The sequence below is a fragment of the Postia placenta genome (assembly GCF_002117355.1).
Source record: "Postia placenta MAD-698-R-SB12 unplaced genomic scaffold POSPLAscaffold_1, whole genome shotgun sequence".
In the NCBI taxonomy this organism is placed as follows: domain Eukaryota; kingdom Fungi; phylum Basidiomycota; class Agaricomycetes; order Polyporales; family Adustoporiaceae; genus Rhodonia; species Rhodonia placenta.
This window is the reverse complement of record NW_020169832.1, coordinates 2,814,986-2,842,829: the sequence shown is the minus strand read 5'-3', so window position 1 is coordinate 2,842,829 and position 27,844 is coordinate 2,814,986. Positions and strand designations below refer to the sequence as shown.

Sequence of the window (27,844 nt, the reverse complement as noted above, 5' to 3'; positions counted from 1 at the left end):
TGGTCGGAAGAACACGGAGCCGGACATTTTTGAATCACGGGCGCCCTCTCCACTGTCACAGCCCTCCCCCTCATAGCCGTCGCAGTCGTGTGCGGGGCCCATTTCACGACTTGGCCCTTAACTTACACCTACTCACCGTATTTCCCTCGGCGTATTAACTTTCCCTTCATCATTATGCACTATTTCTCGCAGCTATTTCATTACGAGTGAGTAGAGTGTTCGCAACGGGTGCCACGGACGCGACAATGCTAACGAGAATGGTTTGCTAGTCATCCATGGTCGCATGTCGTGATTGGGATGTGGCATAAGTACCCCAATCCACACTGCTCCCATGTTGTTACTATCGACGTTGTGGATCGCTCGGTCGACCCACAAACCGGCGTTATTCGCACGGAGCGTATATTGGGGTGTAAGCAGAAAGCGCCAATATGGATTGTGAAGGTGAGCAATTGAAAGGCACCCTGTGGCCTAAGGCCGTACGCTGACACTATCCTTGGTAGCTTTTTGGTGGCTCAGAAGATGCTTTCGTGCGCGAGATCTCGTTCGTGGACCCACGAACACAAAATGCAACAATATCATCTGTCAACCTGTCTCTGTCCCAGTTCGCCACATGTTACGAAACCATCCGCTATTCACCAACGAATGATGGCCGCACAGCGTTCACACAGACGGCAGAAATCCAGTCTCGAATGGCACTCTGGCGGGGTGCGGCGGATCGGTTGGAGGGTTGGCTGGTGCAGCGTTTCGAACAGAACGCACAACTTGGCAAGGTCGGCTTCACAGACGTACTGCGAAGTATGTGGGAGTCGAAGGAGGGGCATATGCATGCGTGTTGATATCGGATTTCATTCTTTCGGGTGGTCAGAGGGCTACCTTCTGTCTCAACGACGGAAGGGTAGTGATAGACAAAATCGACTGTATAGAGTGGTGCCCTCTGAAGTCCCATACCATACGACATTGTATTATCTCCTGCATTTTACTCACATTGCTTTGCATGAACTATAGCACTGCATCTGCTTCAGCATGCAGCCGAATGCGAAGGCGTTGACTTGCCAGAGAAGCGTGACCTTCGTGACGGAAAAGTGTGACACACCATTTTGATTGGTCAGGACATTCTTGCGTCTTTGCTGACCATCCCGACGACCTCAACTGCACTAGCGGTCTTGGACATACGGTCAAGCTTACGGTCAACCTGAGCATACAACCTGAACATAGTGCATTAAGTTACCGCAACGGCGACGAAAGGGGTAGCAGCCCTGCACCTAGTGTAGCCACCCTTGGCGCAAATTCCAGTGGCACTCAGGTTGCCTATGCCTTGTCGACATGGATGAACTCATCCAACATGTATTCCATGAAATTGCATACGAAGGCGATCTCGGTAAGTGTTCTCCGTTCAGCTGGCGTCAAACGTTTCGCGAATAGTCAGTCTCTCTGGTCATCAATCAGGGGTTCGAATCCTCATGGTGTAGATTAACTTTGCATTGTTTTCTACCGGACTTGATTAAACATTAGCTGAACACACAATTTCACTCTAGGATGTAACATCTCTCGTCTGCGCGAACTCATTTCAGGGTACCACTCGCAGCATAGTTCTCTGCCCGCGCAAAATGTGGACGACGCGTACTGCGCCTATGTCTGGGCGATCGTCGCCCAACACCCAGACCTGGTGGTAGGGACTGTACCCGCTGGTGTTACTGCCGAGGTCTTCATAACTCCACAAGCAAGTGCGAAGAGAAAGGCGAAGGGTAAGGGTGAAAAAATAGAAGAGTCCCCAACGACTATTTCCTTGATCCCTATTCCCGACGCAGCTCTCCGACCTCTCGAGGACCTTCGGAGAGAGTATGGCGAAGACGTCCGCATTGCGCTAGATAGCGCCAAGGTGTTTGTCGCCCTCACAGGAACACATGTACGGGTAAGGCGCCGTGTAACTTCCTCACGTCATGTCATGCTTTGTTAATTGCCTCTGTTGCAGTCAAACAAGCTCAGCGGGATGGTGTACACCTCTCTCCAATTTATCGCTAGAGGCCGCGAGCAGGGCATTAGTGTCTTGGAGCTAGGCAAGAAGTCCGGATACGATCAGAAGACATGTTTTTATCTGGTCAAGCAACTGGTTGAGCTCGACCTGGTGTATGTCTTAGCGTCTCAATCATGGAATATTACTCATGGGGCTTTACACAGAGTCAAACGTCGAAAACCGGGTATCAGTTCGAACATATGCGTCCATAAGCATTTCTTCGATACTAGCGAAGTCTGGCAACAGATTGTTAGGGAAGAGGCTCAGGCCGAGATGCAGCAGGAGACCGTCAAAGACGAGCCAGGCGAAGAAGACGACGACGACGATGGGCAAGATGACGACTCACTAGCCACGGTTCAATTTGAGCCCATAGACTCTCGCCATCTCTCAAGCCTGCCTCTCATCCGTGCTCGTATCACGAAATTGCTCAAGAACTCTCCCAATGGCATACAACCTGCTACAAACCTGCTACCCAAACTGGTCTGCCCTATTCCATGAATGCTAACCGTAATATTTACTTGGATCATAGGGCTTCCTCAAGCCAGTGAAAACGGACCGACGATTCTTCCAAGTGCGCTTTCGAGAGCTTGTCGAGCAGGGAATCATCGAGAGGGTGCAGGTCATGCATCCAAACAGGGACCGTTTTCCTAACAGAAGAACTATCTGCATCCGCCTTGTGAATCCGGAGGAGGCCGATCTGCCTGGTGTCCTTAACGACAGTGCGACCTTGGGCGTTACCACTGCAGGTCAGCCTTCATATCATCAATTTTGTAGTAGTACTGAACTTTTGCAGCAGATGTTCCCCGGGAAACATTGAAGATCAATCAAACGCTACACAAGCAGATCGTAAATCTACTAGACGAGGCTGGAACGAAGGGCATGACCTTGAGTGTAAGTTTGCGTCACCTGCCAGTCTTACTATGTGGTGATATTCTCTACTGTTGCAGGAACTCTCAGATGCTCTCTGTAACTTCGATAGACGGATTGTGGAGCTAATCCTGTCTCGTCAGGAGGAACGTCCTCCACCCCCACACCTCTCTGATCTTGGCATTGCTCAGGTATCCGAGACGCAGGGCAGAGAGCGTCGCTACAAATACTTCACTATGCGCCACTACCAAACCATGGCAGCGCGAGAGGGGCTTAACAACCCGCGTTACTCAGAAGCCGACGTAACGGCAGCGGGCGGGTTCTTGCTGGTTGATCAAAATCAATTCTACGAGGAGGACGAGGTTCTTGAGAAATATGTCGACGAGTTCAAGGGGAAGGCTGAAGGCGGTTCGGCAAAGACAGGCGTCGCCGCAAAGAAGAGGCGGCCCAAGAATCCTATTCTGCCAGACGGTACAGTCAAGAAAGGACGACCGCGGAAGCATCCGCTCGCCGCAGAGGGAGAGAGAGGACCTACTCCGAAGCGAGGGAAAAAGCGGAAGTCGCGCGATGGGGAGGAAGACGGAGGCTCCCAACAAACTAGCGAGGTCATGGAGCCTGCACCCAAACGCAAGCGGGGACGACCACCTAAGCAAAAGGTTGACCGTGTGGAGACGTCGACGGCAGAGTCAGTTGGCGGACGTGCCGGTTCTAGTATTCAGGAGGCAAAGGTTGTTCCTGAAACGCCATTGGTTCCCAAGAGGCGTGGACGACCACCAAAAAACAAGAAGCCAGTCGTGTCCGAGGCAACGGTCGATCACGAGACCACAAGCACGACTGTGGAGGCTGCTCCTCGTAAGAAACGAGGGCGACCACGCAAATCTGCAGCACCGGGGTCTGACACAGTGCCAGAGTTAGCGAGTCAACCCTCGAGACCAGGAGCAATGTATTCGTCTGAGATCAGCACCGTTGCAATCCGGGAGAGTCCTTCTGGAGTAATGGCTTCGGAGAATGTAAGCCAGCTAGCCTCGAATATCCCGAGCAGACGTCTTGGCGAAGCTCCCGAAGGAAAACAAGATATCGGTACTCCGTCAGTAGCTCCTAGTCCTCGAGCCGCGCTGGTGGAAGATCATGTCGTCCTATCTGCTGCGAATGCTAACGATGTCGATGCTCTGCCTATGGCTGCCCAAAAGACACGGCATGGAGAAGCCATAGAACCCCTCATTGAGATACCTGGTGACAACAATGCCGCCCTTGACATCCACAGGACATTAATTTACAATGAACGGAGTCTACCGGTGGCATCGCTGGACATGACGGATAGCGGGCGTTCTCTCGAGCCGCATACCCAACAGCCAAGCCCTTTGTTCCCACCTACTATCTTGCCTGCGGATGGCGGCCATACGATCTCAGTGCCTGATGATATACCGATTGATCCTGCCCTTCTCGGTGGTGATAAAGACGAAACCCCGACTCAGGATATTTCTATGGGAGTGAGTGACATCTGCTTCCATATGTAACCGAGTAGACCTCAAACATTTCCCCTCTGCCAGGAAGTACATGCCGATTGCGGACCAAATGCACCTCCTGACCATCATGGTCAACTTGGCGACAAGAGGGGTCAACTAGATGTGTCACTTGAGCCCCCAGCTAAACGTCTCAGAACCGGCAGTACACAAACTGCCACAGGAGCACCTGCTCGCAAGGTGAACTTATCGCAGTCTCGAAGAGAAAAGGAGATATTGCGGCTTGTCGAGGATGCCGGAGGAATCTTGAATACCAGCGCCAAGGACTTCTATATAGCACATGCCGCACTTGTCGACAGTATAACACAATCCGGAGAGGTCGCAAGCACGCTCCCGGGGACGCGGATTGACAAACGAACGGTCGAGGCTACACTGCGGGAGCTGGACACTCGGCAACAAATCAAGATAATCACTACGACGGTGCAGACAACAACGGGTAGTTACAGACCTGTCAGGATCGCCTATTTGCCCACCGTATCCGAGGACGATGTTACTGCGTTCGTCTCCAGTCTAGTTCTCCAGCGCTTCCCTCCTGCCGCCCCCGTCAAGGCTCTCGATGATTCCATCACTGTCGATCCCAGTCAAAAGAAAAAGAAGCCTTATCTCAAATCATCTACCTCACTCAGCACTTCAGAGCAGACACAGAAGCAGGACCCCGAGTGGCTGGAACGACTTTTACAATTTGATGACGACGCAATACACGACGCATTCATGTCCGACAAGAACACTCTGGCCCAGTCTCATGGCTTCATTATTGGACGAGCAGCTCGAGCTCGCGAGTTGCACCTCGCGACCATGAGATTGCTAGAGTCGGCTGCGCAATCTCCTCACATAGTTTCGCGTGAAGATCGTATCATCGTATTTTCGCTATATTTTACCGAGTTGCCCATCTCGACTTACTGCGCGCTCGTCGCTTCATTGGAAAGGAACGACGACTTGATTCAATTGCTCGATTTACCGGACGGTCGATTGCTCCCGGTTGATAAGGTTGCACCCTCAATACATACGTCGTTGGAAATACGTCGTTGGCGATCTCGACAGCGCTTACTGGAACTCTTGGAGATGCTTTCTCGGCTTCACGTTGTAGAACCTCTGCAGCCGTCGACGTCTGATCACCCTGCCATCACATGTGCTCAAACCCATTCACATCCCACTGCATACGATCCTGTGCCGGTCGAACGCTGGACACCTCCCACAAGCCCCATGTACTGGCGCATTAATCGGGTGGCGCCACTTCATCTCTGGGCTTTGTCGCAGGGATTTCCGCCTTTCTGGAAGAACGTGCCGGTGCAAACCATCGAGCAGTGTACAGAGTACTGGGCGGAATTGAAGCGAGTGAGCACCAATCGCGAGTTTGCGAAGTCCATCCCGCCGCAGGGCCCAGACGTATCAGCCCTTTCTTCGGGGAAGGAGCTAGGGAAGTCTCTGCGACGGCCGATCTCTTGGAGGGACTCGTACATGTTGTCTTGGGCCCAAAGCGAGTATCTCAATCGCTTTGTGGACGTTTCAACTGGTACCACGCCTCTTCAAGACGAAAACGACGGCGAAGCGCGGCTCCATCAAATCTGCCGCATCGTCGGTGCATCCAAAGACGTCGTGCACCACTTCTTCGACAAGGCGCATGACCGGTACCGCAGAGAACACGCCAAAGCTCAGCGGAAAGCAAAGCGCGCTGCCGAAGCAAAGGCCAAAGAAGCACAGAGTAAGGTGATGCTGGCCAAAAGGGCTGAGCAAGCCAGGATTTTCAAAGAACAGCTCTGGGAAGAAATGGTGCACTTTGTGCATCCTGAGCCTATGAAAGATTCTGCTGTGACTCGTCTTCGTCGGTTACGAAGTCGATTCATGCAAAGCTCGGGCAAGGATAGAGGGAAATGGGAAGCAGAGATTGCTAGTGCTATTCAAGAGGCGGACATAGCGGCCAAGAAGGTTCTATCGTCGGGGAAAACGGCCTTCATGCGACCAGCACTTGGAGCTGTGCCTCTGCCCCCCGTTGTCTCTAATCCAACCGAGAAGGCCATTGAGGATTTGATAGCCTCTCAAGGTACACGAATCCCTCTGCCATCTAAGCCGAAGAAGTCGAAGAAAGGAAAGGACCCTGATACAGGTGCGTAGTATTGTTGGTGACAATTCCAGTACTGACCAAACATCATCACTAGACAAGACGGAAGTAACTCGAAGACATAGATTCCAATGGACCAGGGATTTCGACGAACTGGCTCGAGACGCCGCAGCCATCATCAAGGCCCGCTGTCGCAGCAAAGCGAGGACCGAGTATGGCGTAGTTGAGCAGATTTTTCCGTCAATCCCTAGGAATTCTGTTCGACAGCGCATCACGCATCTTCGAGAAACGCCTGGCAGCGAGGCATACATGCAGCGTCTGGAAGACAAGTGGTATGAGTTATGGATACAGCACCGAGGGACGCCCGCATTGCCCGATGACGATCCGGAGAGCCCGACCAACTTCGACTGTGTCGCTCATATCAAGTTCCTGAGAAAGCATATTGACAAGAATGCTCTGTATGTGCACAGCTTCTAACGTAGGGCACGAGTGATTGACATAGTTTGTTGGCAGCCGTGTTGGCTTCCTCGAAGTCGACGAAAGCATTAGGACGACGCTACCCAGTACGGTCGAAGAGCTGCACGCAACAATGGATGTCATCGAGAAGTCTCTCACAGCCCCTACATGGGATTTTGTATGGAGCGGCGGGGCGGAGGAAGGCCGAGAGAAGCAGCTTGCACAACACCCTTTTTTAAATGACCTCAGCGAGATTCCTATCGCTGCTGATCATTCTGTAGAAGAGCTGTATGTAGCGGATGCCGCTGTGAAGGTGAGAGCAGTGTTCTCATGTACGCGGAATCAATATAGCTGAATGATTCTCACAGATGGCGATGGGGTCTCCGAACGACACCTATGACCCGCAGGCAGCATCCCGTCTCCTCGAATCGGTTGGGGAGGAACCTGTCCAAGCTGCGACCAAGAACCTCCTGGAGCGAGGTGCTCTGTCCAAGATTGTCCGAGACCCGCAGAAGTCCAAGCCCGGCAGAGTCTTGAAGATATCAGAGAGGCATGTAGCTTCGGCCGTCGTTGACGACAACATAGTCGCTGACTGACATGCCATTTTCGTTCGCGCGAACAGTAATCAGAATGCCCTCGGTGGCTCTATGTCTCAAGACCTCTTCCAGGACGCGCAGCAATTGGAGGATCTTCTCACGCATGAGAAAGATCCGACGGCATGGCGGGAGTGGTCTCTTATGTCAAGCGAGGGTGATTTAGCAGCACTTCTCGAGCTTGTATCAGAAAATAAGGTGAGTGCACACCGTTTTCCATACTTTTTGAGACTGACCTGTGCCTCAGATTGATTTCAAGATCGACACGTCCCGACCACAGGCAGCACGCCCAACTGTAGATTGGAACAGCAAGAAAGCAGGTAGGCAATAGAGCCCTGAGGTTGCTGCTCAGCAGCTGAAGAATATCACAGACGACGACGACTTCGAGACCGACCTGTTGATGCGCTTCACCGACGCGCCGAGTTCGCTTTCGTTGCCTGTACTTCCTGAAAGCACTCTGGACACGGTAGTCATGCAAGCGGAGATTGCAATGGATCCCCAACATGAGGCTGAGCATGGACGGACGCCCCACGGCGGCCATGCATTTTGTCAAAAGTCATCGAACGGTCTCATTGATTGCGAGGCTTGTCTGTGCGAGACAGCGAGCGCTGTTTTCCGCATCCTCGAAGGTCATCTTGCGCCCGTTGCTGAGAGAATACTTGACGTACTGCGCAGAGCAGGCTCTGAAGGTCTCACGAAAGATGCGCTGGTGGGTGGGGTTCCCGTCTGGTCTAATTGACATATCTGATCCTGTATATCCATAGAACACACTCAGCCCGTCCCAGGCAGAGCTCCTTCCCCTTGTTGTCAATGAGTTGACAGATGCACCTGTTCCTCTCGCCTACTGGACAGGATATACCTCGGTTGTACTGGTCTCAGCGGATCACATACGACCGTGGACAGTCACCATTGTCGACGGGGACCAACCAAAGGCAATGGTCTTCCCTCAGCGATGGTTAGACATTCATGGAATGAGGGTCAATGACGTATGGGAAGCAGCTTTGCGAGCGGTTGTCGGCATCATCCTGCTCAGGCCGGGTGTTTCGCAGGTAAGTAGCTTCCTGGTATCGGCGATCAGTCAGGGTCCTGATCGACCGTTCGTAGTCCGAGATTCGCTGGAGACTTCGATCGGTGTACGATAGGCAGGAAGTCAATGAGCTGCTCCAGCATCTACTTGGCGCGGGCTATGTCGTCAGGCGAGGCCGTGGCTCTGGTCCCCACGCACAGTCTGGGCCACCAGATGACACGGAGGAACATGCGGTATTCTGGTTCCTTGGAGACGTCAAGCACTGGTATCATCTATAGATAGATGGCTATCCACGATTTGCACGCCGTCAGTTCTCCTTCATGATTCAAAATCTGTAGCATTCTTTGGTGTACGAGGGGATGACGTTGTGCATGTAGCTTTAGCACAGCAAGAAGTAAAACTTGTCAGGATCATGTTCGTTTGTGGAGATCAGGATTGACCGGCTAGACTGCTGAGGGGATCGCGTAGTTGTTGATCACGGCAAACGTCTGATATCGTGAAGCTGCAAGAGGGAAAAGGCGGTGCTAGTACTCCCGCTAGGATCATGGGCGCCTGAGTGTGGAAGGACGACTCAAGCCAAATGGCAACGCAGCCGACGCGAATGGTAACTCGCATCTTCCGAGTGTCCGCTCACTTCCTCCTCCTTCCCCATCTTCCCTTCGTTACGCTCTTTCACTTCCCTGGTCTGGGAGTTCGGCAGGACCGTTAGTACAACCGTCCAAGTACTCGGAAATCCCGAAGTGACATTGGCTGGACCTCTGCGGTTGTGTTTCTTACCCGTTTGCCGTCCCGTTCATTCGGATTTGGCCTGGCGTGTTCTTGGTAATTACAGACGCGTTCTAAGTGCGGAGTTGAGGAACTGAGTATGTTGCTTGGGCACAGGACTGTCACAATGCAACCTAACATGCAGCGTTTCTGGACCCGTGTCCCCCTGTCCGGCAAGTTGCAACTCTTCGTACGTCTACCTCGCTTTCTGAGCAATACAGTGTCATTGTGTCATTGGCTGTCCCCATGCGAGTCACCAATGGCATAGTACTAAACATTCGCGTCATTCGCAGTGGGAGCGTGTTACACTGTCGCGGATCACGACCATATACTTCATCTTCTCTGTGCTTCATTTCGCCATCCAGCTCGGTCTGCAAATTCAGGCATTCGTCGTCAATGATCAAGCAGCCATATTCTTGAGCGACCTTGTTGAGCTAGGGAACGCGAGCCAGTCTGGATTCGTCGTCTACACTAGCGGCGCCCTGCACATGTGCGACAATGCACCGTCCTCAATGAACGCGGACTCTTGCGACCTTCTCTGGCAGCAATCGGTTGGCAATACCACCGCCAACTTGAACCTGCAGTACGCATTGAACAGCAGCGCGTCCTCGTCAAGTGCTGTATCCTCCATCCTTCCGTCTTCGAGTGTGCTTGTGTCTACTGCGAGCACTACGCAATCCTCTGTCATTTCATCCTCCAGTGTTTTGTCAAGCGTGCTGTCGTCGAGCTCAGTTGCTTCATCTATCATTCCCAGCTCCGCGTCAATAGTCAGTTCCCTCTCTGACTCGAGTGTCGCAACGTCCTCTGCATCCAGCGTACTTTCGACCCCTGCTTCTACAACGTCCCATAGAGCATCTGTTTTGACCGCCGCACCCAGCAGCACTGCTCGTGCCGACGTGACTGCTACCGACGACGCAAAAGTCGAGACCGTGCTGACCTCAACCCATCTTGTAACGGTGACTCTGAAGGTGACCGCGACACCAGGTGCAGATGCTGTACGCCCATCTGCAGCGGCACCTGACGACGTCTCCACTGCTCACGATGTGCAGGTATGCAATGAATCTGTCTTAACTTTTTGACTTACTTATAACAATACGCAGCAACATCGCAAGCGCCACACGTCAATATCAGAGCAAGTTACTAAGAACAACGGTCAAACCGAAGTCAAGGTGAACGGCGTGCCTGGGGCTGGTGAGGTCACCCTGGACCAGACATGCCTTCAGGTGCTCAACTGGCCCGTGTCGCAGTATGTACTCCAGCAGATGTGCTCAACAGTGTCTGATCATTGTTAAATAGGCTGCAAAACACAAAGCGCGAGGATATCACCTTCATCATGTTCCAGTTTTGGCTACTGGGAATGTCGCTTGTTGCACTGCTGAACGAGTCTATTCCGCACGTGTCAGTCTGCCATTTTAATGTTTCGGGATAGCATGTACTGATATTGCCCTGCTCAAGTATCGCGTCCTTGTTGACCCATGTCGGCGCCACCGCTTGGGGCGGCTTCCAGATCGTGAGTTGCTCTACCAAGACGGATTGACATCCATTCATCTGCTCAATCAACGTGAACAGTACGATACCAGCCAATTTCGCGATGATTTCACCACGCTGACTACCGGCGGCGCGTGCGGTGTCAATCTCCTGCCGACCTATTGGCAGGCGCGCGCCAATGCCGAGATCCCGAGTCTGGCGTTGAATGGTGCTGCCTTGCTCTTGTCCGCCGTGCTCTCGTGGCGACTCATCAAGGTATCGTGCCCTTCCCGTTCTTGCTATGGCTCACACGGGCTAAACTTTTGATGTACTGTGGCATAGTCATTTGGCTGGCAGACGTTCAAGCGCGTCGGCGCAAGTCGCACGATCAACCGTATCTACAATGTCGTGCTGGTACTCTCGATTTCGATCCAGGTCGCGCTGTTCTTCATCGCGGTCGCCGCCTCGCTCTGGCTTGACCAACTGATCAACGGAAAAATTGGGCATATGACCAGCAATAAGACGCTTTTCGAGGCCATCGACATTGCTGTTTTGGTGGTGAGTTTCTTCTCCTGCGACATCCGCTCATGCGCTTACTTTGGGTACTTCGTAGGTCCTGATCCCGTGGTTGTCGATGGTAAGGAAATCTGCGTGACGCGAGTCAATAGAATTTGTGTTGACCATAGCGTATGCACTAGGGATGGATTGCAGTGCGCCGCGAAAAGAGAGTGTCTATGTTGCTGTTCCTCATAATCGCATTCCTATACCTCGGTGGATGGGGCTCTATGTTTATTGCTCCCACGTTCCGCTGGACATTTTTGCAGTGGCGATTCTTCAGCATCATGGCATCGGTGTCGGTGCTCCTCGCGCTGGTGACGTTATCTTTGGGGATAGTGTGCCGTGTGAACTTTGGCAAAGGCTTGCCTCGATACCGTGCGTCTCCCTCGCTTCCGAAGTCGACCCTGACAACTGACTGGATGTTTTTCATGCTCTGTAGTGAACGCGCAAGAACCCCTCCCGGATGACGACTTCCTGCCTACCGTCGTCGACAGCAAACTCGGAGAAGACGTGGAGAAGGCCGCATTCCCTTCAAATGATCTCCCCATCCCGACCTACAACTCCTTCACCTTTGGCTCGCAGCAAGCTGCGGCGCCACCCAGCCCTACGCCCTATGGGCCCAGGCAACTCGGTCCTCGATTCTTTAACTCTCATTTAGAACCCTTCGAGCCTCAGCCCGGTACACCACCTGTATATTCTCCTCGCGCGGACATCTCTGTGATGTCGTCACGCACGGCGGTTGGCGACAGCCAGAGCCTGAAGCGCAGCGAATCCAACATAAGCGACGCAAGCAGCATGCAATCGCGGCGCTGGGTTATCGAGTGATGGACATGGCAGGGCAGAAATTTGGGCTACCGCGTGGCCCCTTTGATTATTGTTGTAGACTACTGGTGTGTCCAATCAGTCATTCTACGTGTATGTAAGAAAAGTGTAAGAAGAGTGTATTATGCAAGTAGTAGTACAGATGGATGCATACTAGGCTACAGAAGACATTGCGAAGACGGTGACAGCGACAAAACAGGAAAGGGAGCAAGTTATAGGTGCTGGGAAGGGATGTCGGAGAAGTTGCCGCTGTTGAGACCACTGGGTGTGTCCAACGGAGACATACTAGGTGATGCGGAGGCGATGATCTCGACCTGCTTTTCTTGCATGATGGCAGCTTGTCGAGCCACTGAGGCTGATGCATAAGTCGACTCGGACGGCATCTCAGCCGGCGGACTCGTCGCGAGTTCTGAGTCTTCGTAACTTTGTAGAGCTGCCCTGAACTCGAGCATCCAGGGATGCTCCATGAGGTCCCCGGCCATCGGTCGCTGCACTGGGTCAATCGTTAGACATTGACGAATGAAGTCGATGCCAATCTCGCTCAATTGGCCAGGGTCCGGAAGGGGAGGATGCTGAGTCGCGACTCCGATGTGGAACATGATCGCCCTAAAAGAGACATGAATATCGCTATCATATCAATTGACGTGAATCCTTACCATTCGTTGTCCAAGTTGCTCCAGGGTTTTCTGCCTGTAACACACTCCAAGACTACACAGCCCAGGGCCCAGATGTCCATCGCGCCCTGTCTCCCGCGGTGGCTATTCCGAATGACTTCCGGGGACATGTACATAGGCGTCCCCGTCAGACTATTCTGAATGCCCACACCACCAGGACCTATGGCACCTATGGCTGGGACAGCATCGGACGCTCGACGGGAACGTTGGATAGAGCGTTGATTCTTCGCAAGAATCTTGGCGGCTCCAAAATCGACGAACTTTATGACACCCATGTGGTCCAGAAGGATATCTGATATATCAATTAGCAGAGAGTATTATTGGGGTCGAGAGTACTCACTGTCGGGCTTTATATCGCGGTGGACAACTCCCTTTGAGTGGAGATATGCGAGACCTTCCAACATCTGCAAGGTATAGATCTGCAGTATGCCCTCGTCCTCGATACGCCCGTGTTCTAGAAGAGCGGCGAGACTTCCTCCTTGACAGTACTCCTCGAAAATGAACACTTTGTCCCGGTGTACTTCGATGCCGTAATACTCGACGATGTTTGGGTGGTGCAACATCTCCATGACGTTCAGCTCGTCCTTGATCTGGGAATACAGATTAGGCAAACCAGCGACTTCTTGAAACTTGATTTCCTTGACCGCCATCAGGGAGCCGGAATCGAGGTTGACAGCGAGGTATACAGATCCAAAGGACCCTGCACCGATGAAGCGGCCTTGCTGCCACCTGATCGAGACGTTGGATGCAGACGCTGCAAGGAATACCAGCGATCGATCTACGAGTTTCTCTTCGTCCAAAACGCGACCAATGGTATGTTGCTCGATGCCAGAACGTGCGCGTTGATCCTCCAAGTCGAATGACGCCCGCATAGCCTTGTCCCAGAACATACGGATGATGGGATCCGTGTATGCGACAGTGGGATCGTCCTGGTCTGGTGGAATATCGTGTAGATCTTCCTCCTCATCCGTCGCTGCAATCGCCGTCTGCTGGCGCAACAGTTCCTCCTGGCGCTCCTTCTCCCGCTTGGCCTCGATTGTCGACCGAGCACCCAAGATATCGAAGTGACTGATGAGTAACGTCATGCAGCTCGCGACCTTCTGTCGGAGCATTTCGAATTGATCGTCGGGGAGCTGTAGAATATTGTTGCGCCGTGTACGATGCAATGTGAACTCCAGCGCGGTGACCGCCCATCGAAATGTTTTTCGGTCATTGGGATCGCAGTCGTCGCAGATGAAGGAGACCCAAGAGATAGCCAGCTTAATGAGTAATCGGTTGAACTTGAGCATTGTCGTTCGGTCCATATGCTTTTGGACATGTTGACCATGCTCGGATGCAAAGCCATACCAGTTCTCCAGCAGCTCCTGGTATCCAGTGGCATCGTGCAGAGCATTACGCACGTAGTTCACAGATTCTACAATGGACTCCGCTAACTTGTTGTTAGCTCGACTGATCTTACGCAGTTCTTTATTGACCATTGGGAGATGGGCCTGCTGGTCGATCAGACAGGTCAAGGGAGGAAGGGAAGGCTCCAGGAATTCCCCTTCCTCGTCGACGGGTGTGAACAGCTCCGCGAAGCGTTGCTTAGCCATAGCCAGTCGATGCTGAGGACCATCTGCAACCAGGCGTACACGGTTATCCTTGAGATCGAGTTCGAATTTGGGGATCTGCAGCATGAGCACGAGCCCGTTCCACAGGAAACGAGTGCGTGGGGAGAGGATCAACAGGTAGGAGAAATCTTCGTCGTCATCCTGAAAAGCGTCACCGCCGTCCACAAGCCAACTCCCCTCGTCGATCTCGTTGACGTGGAACGCCTCCATGAGAATCTTGCGGATGTCCTCTGGTCGGTCCCGAAGCGTATGGGGAGCGACGATGTAAGTGCCATCCTCTTCGAAATTCTGTGTGTAGACAAGAAAGTGATCCGTCTCGACGAGGAGCGATATGAACAGGTCTAGAGGTACGTCCTCAAGGTCGTACTCAGCCGAATTGCCGAACCTCTGCGTTAAAACCCTGATGGGAGCTCCCAGTCAGCGTCTGCATCATGTCGGAAGGCGGATGTTCCCCACCTTGCTAGTCGCTGTAATTTACGATAACGCTGCTTCACGCCATCGAGAACCTTGGAGTACCAGCTAATGCGTTGCTCGTTCGACATTGGCTTATTGCTGCCAGCTTTAATGTGGCTCTGAAATGCAGAGTTGGACTGCCCATTCGAGCCGATGGACCTGCGATCCGGTGTCGTCGGGGCCTTGGATGAGTCGCCAACAACTGGTATACGGATTTGAGTGTCGAAGTAGTTGGTCACCCGCACCATGAGCTTGTTTGTCAGTGCGCTGTGCTAATTGTCAAATCCATCCCGCTCGTACATAGCGAACGAGACATACCATAGCTGCTCTGCGACTAAAGATGCGCCCCCGGGAATTGTCAGGCTCACATCGCTGAATGTCGCCCACTGTGCTTCAATTACGTCAGTCTCCTTGAAATAGATGCCCCTGGCGCCACTCTTCAGCTTCCAATGTATGAGCTTGAAAAAGAATGTTAGAGCCTCCAAGATAACAGAGTCGTAGTCTTCGCTGATGCAGGGCGGGAGCTTCCAGTTTCCATTGGGGTCAGGGATAAGGAACGCTTCGTACTGTCGCTTGAGCGTGCACGCAAAGCCGATCTTCACCTTCAGATCCTCCGTCATCTGGTCGATGATCAGAACGTCCGGGTTCCTCAGCCTTTGTGCATAGTCAAGCCGTACGCGTAGGACTGCCTGTGCAAGATTTGTCAGGAATGAGACGAGCGGCACAAGCTCCTTTTCGAACGAAGGCAAGTTCATCTCTGCAAACATCGGCGCTAGATTGACGTGGGCATCGCGCGTGGTACCGACAAGAGCGTGGATTGTCGTCATCGAACCCTTCTCGAACTGACGCTGGATCGACTCTTCCTTGAGTAACCGATCGACAAATGTCGTTCCGGTTGGGTTTCCGCTTGAGCTCTCACCATGACCATGTTGTGTACCGAAAGGCGTAGACGGGGCCGACGTCGGCTTCGTCACGTCCAGAGTGTCGCTGCCGGTCCACTTGCGCAACCGGTTGATGAGCTGGCGGAGTGACGTGATGACGGTCGACCAAGTGTTGAGCACGTCGCACCGCGTCAGGAACGCATCTTCGTTCGAAGCGGGGCTGTCCGCAGAAAACGCACGCAAGCTCGGGTACAGCGAGTGAGCGACTTCAAGACGATGAAGGACCGAGTTGACCTGGCGTAGCGCATGCGTCGCGCGCGACTCGCCAGATCCTGGGGACGGGTCGACAACGCGGAACGACATGATCTCCTTGATTACAGGGTCTACCGTCCGCAGCCGCCGTTCCTCCAGCTTGCGCCGCTCGTCCTCGATGGACCGCCCGTGCACTTTTGCACGTAGGTCCAGCCACAGATTCGCGCGCGGGTTGTTCTCCTCTTCGTGAGTCGACCTAAGCGCGACTGCTATACGAGTATTCTCCGTGCGAAGGACGTCTCCAGCGAGCACGGACGCAAGCATCGTCTGCCATTCCAGCCGCTCTCTGTCCTCTAGAGTTTCCGGTTCGATTGGATCGCTATCGAGCATAAGAGAGGACAGGCGGTCCGTTTCGCCGCTTGACCCAGAAGCACCTCGAATGTCTTCATCGTCGCTGTCCCCTGCATCCAGTAGTTGGCCAAGTCCTCGCTGATAGTAATGGCTGTCTGGGTCGTTCCTGGGGTCATCATCGAGTCCTGGGCCTGATCTATACCGCCGCACAAATTGGTTGTAGACATTAGGATGTCGCTGTGGAAATGCTGACGATGAAGCCTGTGGAGTGCTTGGTTGTATAGGACCGGGGGAGAACACGCTCCTCTGCCTTCCCTTTGACCGCTTGGAATGTGTATTCAACGACGAGGGCGGTGTCTGTTGCGACCTGGATGACCAAGTGCCGTCGTCTTCATCATCTGCGTCATGCTCTGGGTGTGTATAGAGCGTCGGCTGATGTCGTGGCATTAGCCCTGAAGAAGAGGAGGAAAGGAGGACAGTCTACTCATGGACGCCCTTTCAGAAATGGGTTAGGGCGCTTGATTGGCCCGAATTGCAAGTCATTATTACTGTACATAAGTATCATGTGTAAGTATGCTACTAATTGGTAATCATGATTATTCACTATTCGATAGGCGTCTTCTTCGACAGTCTCATCCTATCCGACCCTGACCGTCGTTGTTTCCGAGAATCCCGTACTGTTACGGTGTTCACAAAAACCACACCACAGATTAACGCTAGCGTCGGCGCAGTGACAGGATGGGCATAGTGGAGAAGGTACGGCAATCTGTTCTGCTATGTGGGCAGACTTCTGAGAGCGATATTGCGCAAAGATCAAGGAGATTGAGGGTGGGTACAGCTTATATCCGTCGCTGTTTGAAGGTTTATTGTATCATGACAGATGAGATGGCGAGGAGTCAGTGCAGCCCTTCGTGCAGCCTGCTAGTGTACTGATAGCCTCTACCGTATCTACCAGCCCAGAAGAACAAGGCAAGACCAGCCTCCACCACATATCACACTTTCGAGGTTGACGGGGCACCAAGTAGGCGACGGAATATCATCTGGGTCTGCTGAAGGCAAAATTGGCGCGTTACCGCGCCCAATTGCTTGAGCCTGCAACGAAATCTGGCGGCGCCGGCACAGGCTTCGATGTCCAGAAGTCTGGCGATGCACGGGTTGCGCTCATCGGGTTCCCTTCAGTCGGAAAGGTAGACCACATTAGCTTTTAGTTCGCCGCAGTGCTAACCTTGTCGTGAAGTCGACGCTATTGAGTAAATGCACACATACCGTTTCCGAAACTGCCGCATACGAGTTCACCACACTAACCGTAAGTGCTCACGTACAATTATGTTTTACTCCATGAAGCGAGAGCACAGGCGATCCCGGGCGTGATCGACTACCAAGGCGCTCGTATCCAACTTCTTGACTTGCCTGGGATTGTCGAGGGGGCCAGTCAAGGACGTGGACGAGGGCGACAAGTCGTTTCTACTGCCAAAACAGCTGATCTGATTCTGATCATGCTGGATGCGACGAAGTCGGACGAGCAACGGAGATTACTGGAAATCGAATTGGATGCAGTCGGTATACGGTTGAACAAGAAGAAGCCAGATGTTGTCTTCAAGCGCAAGACCACTGGCGGCGTATGTAGACGATTTACTTGTTGTGTTGCGTGGTATGGGCTGATTTTTGACCATCTCTCGCGGCGACAAGATCACTGTAAGTCCTATGCAACCCTCATCTTTTTAGGTTTCGTCCTCATATCAGTAGCTCAATACAACAGTGAAACTCACCAAGACCGACGAGCGAACAATCCGCAGTATCCTCGCAAGCTGTCAGTCATCGAGTATCCGAGATCCCCAAACGTTCTAAAAAGGTTTCCATGACAGACAAACTGCACAATTGCGAAGTGATGATCCGTGAGGACGTATGAAGTGCCCTTCGACTCTTAAGACAGTGCTGAATTTGCTGATACAGATTACAACGGACGAGTTCATCGACGTATTGATAGGTTTGACTATTCTCGGTTTGTATCAAGACTGACATCTTACAAACTCCTATCACTAGGGACACGGAAATACATGCCCTGTTTATGTGAGCCGTCACTAATGATGCGGATAATTTGGGGGTTCATGCATCGTGCAGATGTCTATAACAAGATCGACGCCATTAGTCTAGAGCAAATGGACAAATTGGCTCACGATGAACACACCATTGTGATCAGCTGCGAGATGGGTCTCAAGTGAGCGTCTTTGTCGCAACAACGGGGGATCATGTCTCACTGCTTCCTCAGTCTCGACCATCTCATCGAGCGAATGTGGGACGAATTGGGTCTTGTCAAAGTGTACACCAAAAAACGCGGCGCCCACCCAGACCTAACAGATCCGATCTGCCTACGGAGAGGAGCTAATATAGAGGCAAGTGAAATGACGGAATAGGTGGCACTTCCGCTGATGTATGGAATATGTCAGGACGTGTGCAACGGTATTCACCGGTCATTGGCAACGCATTTCCGATATGGGCTCGTCTGGTACGTAAATTGGATTTCAGGGTCTACTGTATACGCGCCCATGTTGACTGTATCTCCAGGGTGAGCGGATTGTGAACCGTATCTATACCTCAATTCATTCACCTGGCCTGATGGCAACAGGGAAAATCAAGCAAATTTTCACCACACGCGCAAAAGGTTGGATTGAGCCATATGGTGCAAGATGAGGACGTTGTATCGAGTACGTCAAATTTTCACCGCTAGTTGGCACCGCGATCTGTTCACTGACAGCTCGTAGTTTTTACGAAGTAGACGCAAATTTTGCAATCGATTTAACTGTATACTTACTGCAACTATGTTCTTGTAATCTCACTACCACTGTATCGTGATATACCGTCAGCGAGGGTGTCTTGTTATACGTTAAGTCGGATCGAAACCGCAACGCTAGCGTCGCTGCGTATTACGAGAACGCGCCAGAGATGCTTTATCGCGCAGATGAAATCGCAGGGGCAGCAGAGGGACCGAACAGGCTCATCAAGATCAGGACGGCCCAGGATCAAGGATCTGATCCCACGTGGCGGCGCCGTCACCGCAAGCGTCCGCTTTCACGCCGAATAGCTTTGACCAAACTCGACCGCTATCTCCATGATGGTATGCAGCTCTCTGAAAGCACTCTGTTTCTGTCGGCACACTGCCGCAACTCGGACGCCGGCATTTGAGCTCATGGGGCACCGCCATCGTCCCCCGCTAACGCGCACAGCGACTGATATAAATCTGCCTGATTGTGACATCTTGCGTTTCTGTCCAGCGGTCTGACTCCCACTCGTTGGCTCAGCAAAGATCTGCCCCCCAGCTTGGTTCACACATCTACCTCTGTGTCGAGATCACATCCTACCCACACCTTAACATGGGCTCCCTTGACTTAGGTTTTCAACACTCTCCTGTAGAGCTTATCTTCTTGGGCACCGGAACATCATCAACTATTCCGCACGTAGATTGCTTGACTGCGCCCCCGAGCTCAAAGCCGTGTCGTACTTGTCTCTCGACGCTTACGCCAGAAGGAAAGAAGAACATCAGGGTGATCCGTTGCACAGCTGCTCTAGGTTTGCACATAGCGCTGACCGCCGAGGATGTACACAGCGCAATACCTCGGCCGTCGTCAAACTCCGTGGCCGGAACTCTGAGGATGTGTAGGTTCCGCGCGACTTGAAGCGTGATATCGACTGCTCACACTCAGTAAAATAACAGAACCATTGTCATAGACGTCGGCAAGAGCTTTCAGCCTGCCGCTGTAGAGTGGTTCCCCAAGCACGGCTTACGGCGCATAGACGCTGTTCTGATTACACATGCGCATGCCGATGGTGCGTTTGCTACCCCCTTTGAATACATCCTTCTTGCTCATAGTTCTTGTCCCAGCCATGAATGGATTAGACGACCTACGCGGTATGTGATTATCTGGGCATTGTCCTCGTGTGTATCTGAAGCCATCTGGCAGGATGGACACTCCACGGTGCTATACAACCATATATAGACGTATATGTCTCAATGTCAACCTTCAAGGAAGTCCAGCGGGCTTTCCCGTATCTTGTGTCGAAACAGTACGCGTCTGGTGGCGGTGATGTGGGCAGTTTGACAGGTCTGTTTCACGCTATGACTGATGTCACTCTTCGCAGGTCCCTGAATTCAAATGGCACATCATCGAAGATCGCGTGCCATTCGAAATCGGTGATACTGGGGTTCAGATTACTCCATTCGCAGGTGAGTGACCGGTCGGACATGAGCGAGACATTCATGTCTAACCTCCTGTGGTTAGTTCACCACGGCCGCATATTCACCCCTGCACCTCCGGTTGGGGATATCTCAATAAGTCCGTTTTCATTGTCGCCGTCATCCACGAATGCGTCAACCCCCGATGTGCCTGGCTCCCCCGTTCATGCTGCGACCATTCCCACGGAATCTGCCATCAAGCACGTTCGGCCGTACCTGTGCTTTGGATTCGTAATTCAGGACGCCATAACCTATCTCTCTGATGTTTCCCACATTCCGGAGGATGTATGGGCGATGTTTGAGTCTAAACCGGTTGTCCCACCGGTTTTCGTGCTCGACTGCCTGCGCGTCCCTACCCACCCATCACATCTTAGCGTAACTGAGGCGATGTCGGTAGCGAGGCGCATGAAGGCGGACAAGACGTATTTGCTCGGGTTCAGTCACGAGTTGTCACACGATGACTATGTCGCCATAGGAGAGGCCGCTGGAGGGACAGGGCTGAGTAAACGCGGACAAGAATTAATCTCGCAACATGGCCTGCAATCCGTGCACGAGGGTCAGCCGATCTGGATTCGGCCTGCCTTTGACGGACTGCGAGTTTCTGTTACCCAGGATGGACAGGTGCGGGATGCGGAATACAAATGAGGATCTACAGAACCATTCATTATGGCCCTTCGAATACACGTTCAAAAGGCATCTCTGTTACTGTACATCTAGTCGTAATCACATGCATGAAATATAGCTGAGAATGCAGACACCATTTGGTCCGTCCGGAAGCACCGAGGTGGGAACGAGATGTTGTCCAGCTGCACCTCACCGGCCCTCATGCAATACAGTCAGTGGTTCCGGAAGCCGCTGTATCCAAACCAGACGCATAGGCCAGAATTGGGCCAGAATAGAATTTGACGAGGCCGCCGTAGAAGGTCACGTGGGGCGGAGACTTCTCCAAGAACGGGAGAGCTTCCAGTGTCTCGGATGGCTCAGTAAGGAGGGGTCATCTGCCAGTCTGCGTTCTTATATCCCTAAACCTTGCCCTCTGCCTCCACCCACACCACCCACCATTCAACTCACCACCTACCATAACCACGCTCTATCTAACTTCAACTGTTGTGAAAGTCCGCCGGGATCGTTTGCTGCAATGAGGTTCTACTCGCAGTCCTTCTTGTACGAGTAAGTCGGCACGTCGCAATCACGTTTTGCACGTTTTGAAGTCAGGAGTGACTTTGCACGCGCAGCGATCCCTGGTCTATCGTATCCTATGCGTTCTTCATGCGATATCCCAACCCCTTCGCCTCCCATGTCCTCTCCTGCGACGTCATTTCACGTAACATCAGCCCTACGGGCACATTGGTGACTACGCGTCTTATTTTGAAGAGCGGTGCCATGCCAAGATGGGCACCCAAGGGCATGGTCTCGCGCGCCGAATCGTGGGTTATTGAGGAAAGCGAGGTCGATCCCGTGGGCAGGGTTGTGCGGTGTACTACGAAGAATCTCGACCATGTCAAGGTCATGAGAGTGGAGGAGCGCGTCATTCTGGAGCAGACCAGCGATGAGTGAGTTAATGCATCACACCGCTCATGTCATTCCTTCCTCACATCGCCCGAAGCAAAACGCTGCAGAACACCGAAGCTCGCATTGTGTCTGGCTTCGGCTGGGGTCTGACGAAGAGGATTGAGAGCCATGGCTTGGCGAGGTTCAAGGCCAACATTCAAAGGGTATGTGTTTGGAAGCTACCTATAGTACTGTGATGCTGACCAGATGTTACAGTCGCGCCAGGGGCTTTTCACCATCCTGGAACTCATCCGCCAGTCTCGTGCACAGACCATGACAATGGGGGTACCCAGCTTGTATACACCTTCGCAGCGTTTTACTTCTGGCTCCTCAGCCTCACAAACTGCCTCAGAGGCAAGCGGGTCTTCTGACAATGAGCAAAAGCCGCGCGGAACATGGCTCAACCCCAAGTCGTGGCTATGACCGTGACCAAAGCTCTAAGTACGTACGTAGCTAATAGCCTTCCCGTATTTTATTCTCTTCGTGGTCTAGCAGAGACGTTCTTTCCTTCTCTGCTCGTGTGTTTTGTAGGGCCGATACGCATTGCAATCCGTGTATTTGTACCAGTAGCATACGTAACTATGAATTTGCACCAGCTCTCATTGCGCGTCGTTTCGGCGGTCTTGCCGGTGTGTCGACGCGCCCCATCTCAGATCTGGCGTAGAACGTGCATGATATATGTGCGCCTCAAGTTGTCGCGCGCCGTTATTTGTGTCTGCGCTACTGTTCTCGCATCTTGACGCGACCTATTCCCAAGCATCCATGTTCTCAGGCTATATACTTTGATTATTCGTGCTGGCAAGGTGTCTGAGACGGTCAGAACAGATTTGCGGTAAAGCAACTACATGAAGCTGGTGCCGAAGACTAGGGCTTCACTATGTATTTCCCTTCATCAGCTGCAAGACAGTTGTCCACTGCGCCTGCTTTGCCTGTTCCCGGTGAACATGTCATCTGCTTGTCCCCCAGCCCGCGCAGAAGCCTATTTTGCACGTTGACAAAGGGCGGTCTCTCTGCATGGCGTGTCCGAGTATGTTTCCAGTACATGGCGTAGTCAGGATAGAGCGGGGAATGACGAGCTATCTCTGCTACACACACAGCCTTCTGCAATAGTCGCCCACCTTTCGCGGACACCTGCGTCCCTGGTAGAACATGGGGAGAACGCGTCCATGAGTTGGTCACCAAATGGCCGGCGAATTGTGATACAGGTCTGTCAGGCGGACTTTGGGCGTTTAAAACGGTCGCGCATGTTCGCTCATACTCTGGCAGACTACACGGTCATACCTCGTGCTGGTGACCGTCGAGTTCAACCCCGATGAGATCCTGTACCAGTCGCCATCATTGGCTCCTAGTGCCCAGCGTCACTTCTTATCAGGTCCGGGGGAAGCATTACCTTTACACGCCATTGGCTTGCACCTTGAGGGCGTGGTAAGGCTAGAAGGGACCCTGCTAAGGTGAGGCGCTTCGCGATGAGTACGTTCATAGCTGTAATGACGGCAAGCTCATGGGCTCCGTAGTGTCTCTCCTCACAATGATTGCATCTTGTTCTCGACCCAAGGACCACCCTCTGTACAGCGCATTCCTTGGCCGGGAACGCCGGATGACAGGGATCATTATGCCACATGGCTGCTGAACGAAGACGAGTTTCCTTGGCTTGAGGATGCCGATGGTATAGAATGCATTCTGTTAAATGATGTGTAACTATATGCTCATGCATTTCCATTGGCCTAGTTACTGTATCACGTATCATATACTCGAGGTCCACGGGCTTCGAGGCATGGATTACCTCAGATGGCAGGGCTTACCTAGTGCAGCTGTATGAGGATGACAACGAACCTTACAGGCCTTCCGAGTCTAGCGTCGATGATCAGGCATACCAGGTATACACTCAGTTCATCTTCAAATATTGTCAGAGTATGTTTCTCAACGCTCTGAAACAAAGCAGGCCAGAGGGAGGCGAATCTCTCATGAGAGTACACGCTCATCCCCCAACCTGCAATGGCAGGGAACATGCATCCACAACGTCGACCCACCCCGCTGGGTGCAGAAGCGGCGGAGGCAAGACCCATGTGAACTGAAGGCAGGGGAGTATTCATATGTGGAACCAAGACGCGCCATGACCACCGCGATCAACGCGAGATTCTCCGTCATAGCCACTGGGACATACGGGTAGGGTATATGCTGTCCCCTCCATTGCCGTGTTTATGGAATATGTAACAGAGGTGTGGTTGAAGTCGCCAACTTCCCAACAGAGGATAATCCTCTGCCCAAAGCGGAGATTCTGCAGATCCCTAGCATGTATACGCGGGATGGTACAGGCCTCGTGCGCGCGATGGAGTGGAGCTCTGATGGCTATGTCCTGGCTGTGGGATGGGAGAAGGGATGGGCCGTTTGGAGTGTCGGCGGACGGTGCCTCGCTTGGGGCTTCGGCGTTGAATACGAGGTAGATGAAGAGAGGTAAGTGCAGCGGATTGCGGTGGTTACTGAGGCTTACGACGTACAGATATCAAGACTCCTTCATGTATGGCGTCACAGATCTGGTATGTCGAATAACTGCCGTATATATGCGGACCTTGACCGAGAGCGTAGTTCTGGGGACCTGGGAATTTCGAGCTGTTCGTCCTCGCTGCTACATCTCCGAACAGTCAGTACCCTTCCTCCCTTCTTCGTGATGCCCGTTTAATGAGTGCAGAGGCCGATGGTCAACTCTTCGTCATCCCGTTCGCGAAGAGTGCAAGTACGGGGCAGCATTCTCCTGTGCGTGCTCTCCACCCCTTATCCTTCCGGTGGAGCTTGACTGTATATCCAATGGCAGGATAATACGCAATATGCGTTCCTTCAGATGGATGATCGTGTGCTTGTATACCGCGGCGCGGATCAGCCTGACATGAGCGTGATCAACCCCGAATCCGATGTATGGCAGCATATCAAAGTATGTATAGTTCTAGATGAGATAGTATCATCCGCCAACGTCCTTCTACAGATCCCTCAGGCTTATTTGTCTGCTAACTGGCCCATTCGCTACTCTGCCCTGAGTGCCGACGGCAGGCTCATCGCTATTGCCGGCCGCCGCGGCCTTGTACACTACAGCACGACGTCAGGACGATGGAAGATGTTCTCAGACGACTTACAGGAGCAAGCATTTGTTGTGAAAGGCGGACTCCTCTGGTTCCACCACGTCTTGATTGCGGCTGTGGACGTCGCGAATACGTCCCAGGTATGTAAGCGGTGGGGTGTCTCACAATCTGCTTGATACAATAATCCGTTAGATACGGCTCTATTCGCGAGACATGGAACTCAGTAACCAGAACGTACTACACCGTGAAATTCTCTCTTCGCCTGTCATCATCTTGTCTCTCGTCGACAACTCGCTGCTCGTTTACACGGCAGACAACACGCTGTATCACTACCTCATCATACCAACGGCAGAGACCATCAAGCTGCATCTGTGCGGTAGCATAAGCTTCAGCGGTGTCATCGCAGCGCCGGGCGCAGTGAGACTGCTGAGTTGGATGATTCCAAGCGCGCAGAAACGTGCGTATGGCGTCCCGTCCTCCTGTTCCGCGTTGATTGTGTTTTCGGTCAGAGCTGGGCGACCCGATAGAAGATCTTGCCGTGGCGACCGTGCTCATGATAGTCGGGGGCAAGCTCGTCCTGTTGAAACCGAGAAGAGTCAGTTATATTCATGGGAACGCGGCATATACTAACGCTCGGTCTAGTCGGGGGATGCGGAAGTCAAGTACGATATGCAGATTCTGGCAGATCGTATCGAGTTCTGTTGGCTGCATCTGCGCGGGATCGGCACCTTGGAAAACTCGCTATGGGGATACGATGGGCAGGGCATTCGACTATGGTTGAACGCGTTGAACATCGAAGGCCCTGCAGCTCCTGCCACTGCTGACGCCGTTGCTCTCCCTCAAAGTGTCAAGGAGAGTGTCAATATCCCCTTGGAGTTCTATCCATTGTGTGAGTGGACTAACTCACGAGCAAAGGCTATGACTCAAACGCGTCACAGCTGTGCTTATGGACAAAGGGATCATCATTGGCGTTGAATACGAGGCTGCCACTAGGGCTAGTCTGTCCTTCACCATGTTCCGACAAGTGACAAGCGTGAGTCCTCTTCGGTTTTTTCCGCCTTGCTATGCTTACTATTTACTAGTCACACCTGTTCCTCAACCACGTCTTATTGTTCCACCTTGAGAACCGTCAATTGAAAGAAGCGATCTTGTTCTCTTCACACTATCAACATCTCGTTTTCTTCGCTCACGCATTAGAGATGATGCTCCACACTGTCGTGGAAGCAGATGCATCTGCCAATCACGACAGGCGGTCCGGTGAAGAGACCGCTAGAAATCCAGAGCTCCTTCCGGACACCGTGGACTTCCTGGATCATTTCGACGTGGCACTGGATGTGGTGGTAGGGTGTGCACGCAAGATCGAGATGACAAGATGGCCGCGTCTCTTCGATATTGTCGGCAATCCAAAGCAACTCTTCGAGGTACGGATGGAGTGTTCGTATCATCTACCAGTTAGGCTTATCATTGTGCCAGCTATGTCTCTCGTCCAACCGGCTAAAGACGGCAGGGTCGTTTCTACTCGTCTTGCACAATCTCGATCAACTCGACGCGGATGGATTGAATGGCGATGCAGCGCGCTTACTGAAGAGTGCTATTACGGCTCAGGACTGGCAGCTGTGCCGCGAGATCCTGCGGTTCTTGCACTTTGCTGACGAGACCGGTGCCGCGTTACGCGGCGCCCTCACTGAAGCCCAGATTATTCCGTTACTGAATGGCGCGGTCAATGGGAAGTCTTCATGACCCTTTATTCTGGATGCTATATTGCGGGTGGCTTCTGTACTTATCTTGCATGTTGTCTAGCGTACATTTGCAGCTTCTGTTGTATCAATTCGTATTGTTTGAATTGTTTGGATCTAATCTTATCTGATCTCTTTCCGATGTAAGTGGCTTATTAATATTGGCAAGGGAGTGTTCGATCTTGGTTCGATCATCTCTTCAGCCCCAGCCACCAGCCACCAGCCACCACCGGGTCCCCCTTACATCATCTTGAACTGAGACAGTACGCTTATGATGCCTGCTTCACAAAGTGGGGACGAATTTGATACCATTCCGGACGATTTCGCTGGCATTGATTGGAATACAATACCGGAGTTGCAGGGCACTGTCACAGCCGTTTCTCCGGCGCATGCTGAGCCACAACCCGAGGATGAAGACGAAGACAAATTCGACGATCTCCCAGACCCATTTGCCGGAATAGATTGGAACACTGTTGCTGGACTAGATGATGGCCACACTGCCACTCCACGTCCTTCTAACTCTGCGTGTCAACCCCCGAACGGCGAAATTGAAGGGGTCGCACCACCCGCTCAGCCTGCAAGCACGCATTCTTCTAGCCATTACGAATTCGACGAAGTCGATGGCACGCTCCTGGAGGAGGTGGACGCTATTGAGGTCAGCGCTTCTAGATCACCAGTAGCTACACCCGCACCAGGTACCGTCCCTGCCAATGCGCGTCATTCATCCTCTTACGCATGTCTATAGCGAGAGCAGATGCGCCTTGTGCCACATACATCCCCGCGAATGTACCGCCAGGTATGATCCATCGTACACGCTCCGTCTGCAATGTTTGAAGCGACTTCATCACGACAGTCCGGCATCCTCTCACTCCCTCCAATC

At 52.6% G+C, this 27,844-nt stretch overlaps 8 protein-coding genes across 8 annotated transcripts; 7 read left to right on the top strand and 1 right to left on the bottom strand.

Moving 5' to 3' along the window:
- The first annotated feature begins 116 nt into the window (after positions 1-116).
- On the top strand, positions 117-1,002 carry POSPLADRAFT_1176749 (hypothetical protein). Its single transcript, XM_024488446.1, has 3 exons — positions 117-206; positions 270-441; positions 501-1,002. The coding sequence occupies exons 1-3, from the start codon at positions 175-177 to the stop codon at positions 834-836; spliced, it is 540 nt and encodes a 179-aa protein (XP_024344595.1). The 5' UTR covers positions 117-174; the 3' UTR covers positions 837-1,002.
- A 321-nt stretch (positions 1,003-1,323) lies between these two features.
- POSPLADRAFT_1064286 (hypothetical protein) lies at positions 1,324-8,951 on the top strand (the record flags this gene model as incomplete). Its single annotated transcript, XM_024481783.1, has 17 exons — positions 1,324-1,378; positions 1,536-1,912; positions 1,973-2,127; positions 2,179-2,494; positions 2,544-2,733; positions 2,811-2,905; positions 2,962-4,244; positions 4,407-4,509; positions 4,585-6,508; positions 6,561-6,921; positions 6,977-7,232; positions 7,288-7,469; positions 7,542-7,710; positions 7,760-7,832; positions 7,884-8,221; positions 8,277-8,561; positions 8,617-8,951. 17 exons carry the CDS (start codon positions 1,324-1,326, stop codon positions 8,815-8,817), a joined length of 6,363 nt encoding a protein of 2,120 aa, XP_024344594.1. The 3' UTR covers positions 8,818-8,951.
- A 480-nt stretch (positions 8,952-9,431) lies between these two features.
- On the top strand, positions 9,432-12,154 carry POSPLADRAFT_1042992 (hypothetical protein; the record flags this gene model as incomplete). Its single annotated transcript, XM_024478206.1, has 10 exons — positions 9,432-9,494; positions 9,598-10,353; positions 10,405-10,550; positions 10,601-10,702; positions 10,760-10,814; positions 10,874-11,047; positions 11,114-11,329; positions 11,385-11,408; positions 11,470-11,704; positions 11,769-12,154. The coding sequence occupies 10 exons, from the start codon at positions 9,432-9,434 to the stop codon at positions 12,152-12,154; spliced, it is 2,157 nt and encodes a 718-aa protein (XP_024344593.1).
- A 209-nt stretch (positions 12,155-12,363) lies between these two features.
- Positions 12,364-16,819, bottom strand: POSPLADRAFT_1128539 (hypothetical protein; the record flags this gene model as incomplete). Its single annotated transcript, XM_024483746.1, has 5 exons — positions 12,364-12,757; positions 12,808-13,117; positions 13,166-14,835; positions 14,892-15,155; positions 15,207-16,819. 5 exons carry the CDS (start codon positions 16,817-16,819, stop codon positions 12,364-12,366), a joined length of 4,251 nt encoding a protein of 1,416 aa, XP_024344592.1.
- A 291-nt stretch (positions 16,820-17,110) lies between these two features.
- Positions 17,111-19,148, top strand: POSPLADRAFT_1042990 (hypothetical protein; the record flags this gene model as incomplete). Its single annotated transcript, XM_024478205.1, has 13 exons — positions 17,111-17,128; positions 17,398-17,559; positions 17,610-17,678; positions 17,728-17,991; positions 18,119-18,182; positions 18,238-18,275; positions 18,326-18,359; positions 18,416-18,442; positions 18,494-18,590; positions 18,642-18,769; positions 18,820-18,899; positions 18,999-19,077; positions 19,135-19,148. The coding sequence occupies 13 exons, from the start codon at positions 17,111-17,113 to the stop codon at positions 19,146-19,148; spliced, it is 1,074 nt and encodes a 357-aa protein (XP_024344591.1).
- A 595-nt stretch (positions 19,149-19,743) lies between these two features.
- On the top strand, positions 19,744-21,313 carry POSPLADRAFT_1176742 (hypothetical protein; the record flags this gene model as incomplete). Its single annotated transcript, XM_024488445.1, has 7 exons — positions 19,744-19,914; positions 19,977-20,026; positions 20,085-20,197; positions 20,253-20,279; positions 20,332-20,456; positions 20,510-20,594; positions 20,650-21,313. The coding sequence occupies 7 exons, from the start codon at positions 19,744-19,746 to the stop codon at positions 21,246-21,248; spliced, it is 1,170 nt and encodes a 389-aa protein (XP_024344590.1). The 3' UTR covers positions 21,249-21,313.
- Positions 21,314-21,636: 323 nt separating this feature from the next.
- POSPLADRAFT_1165279 (hypothetical protein) lies at positions 21,637-22,764 on the top strand. Its single transcript, XM_024487873.1, has 4 exons — positions 21,637-21,773; positions 21,839-22,156; positions 22,210-22,318; positions 22,371-22,764. Exons 1-4 carry the CDS (start codon positions 21,742-21,744, stop codon positions 22,575-22,577), a joined length of 666 nt encoding a protein of 221 aa, XP_024344589.1. The 5' UTR covers positions 21,637-21,741; the 3' UTR covers positions 22,578-22,764.
- Positions 22,765-23,031: 267 nt separating this feature from the next.
- On the top strand, positions 23,032-26,968 carry POSPLADRAFT_1042987 (hypothetical protein; the record flags this gene model as incomplete). Its single annotated transcript, XM_024478204.1, has 18 exons — positions 23,032-23,181; positions 23,252-23,359; positions 23,421-23,605; positions 23,669-23,820; positions 23,883-24,031; positions 24,199-24,320; positions 24,372-24,608; positions 24,655-24,691; positions 24,741-24,795; positions 24,844-24,908; positions 24,967-25,083; positions 25,135-25,368; positions 25,421-25,685; positions 25,738-25,823; positions 25,871-26,117; positions 26,167-26,261; positions 26,311-26,649; positions 26,702-26,968. 18 exons carry the CDS (start codon positions 23,032-23,034, stop codon positions 26,966-26,968), a joined length of 2,910 nt encoding a protein of 969 aa, XP_024344588.1.
- Positions 26,969-27,844: the final 876 nt, after the last annotated feature.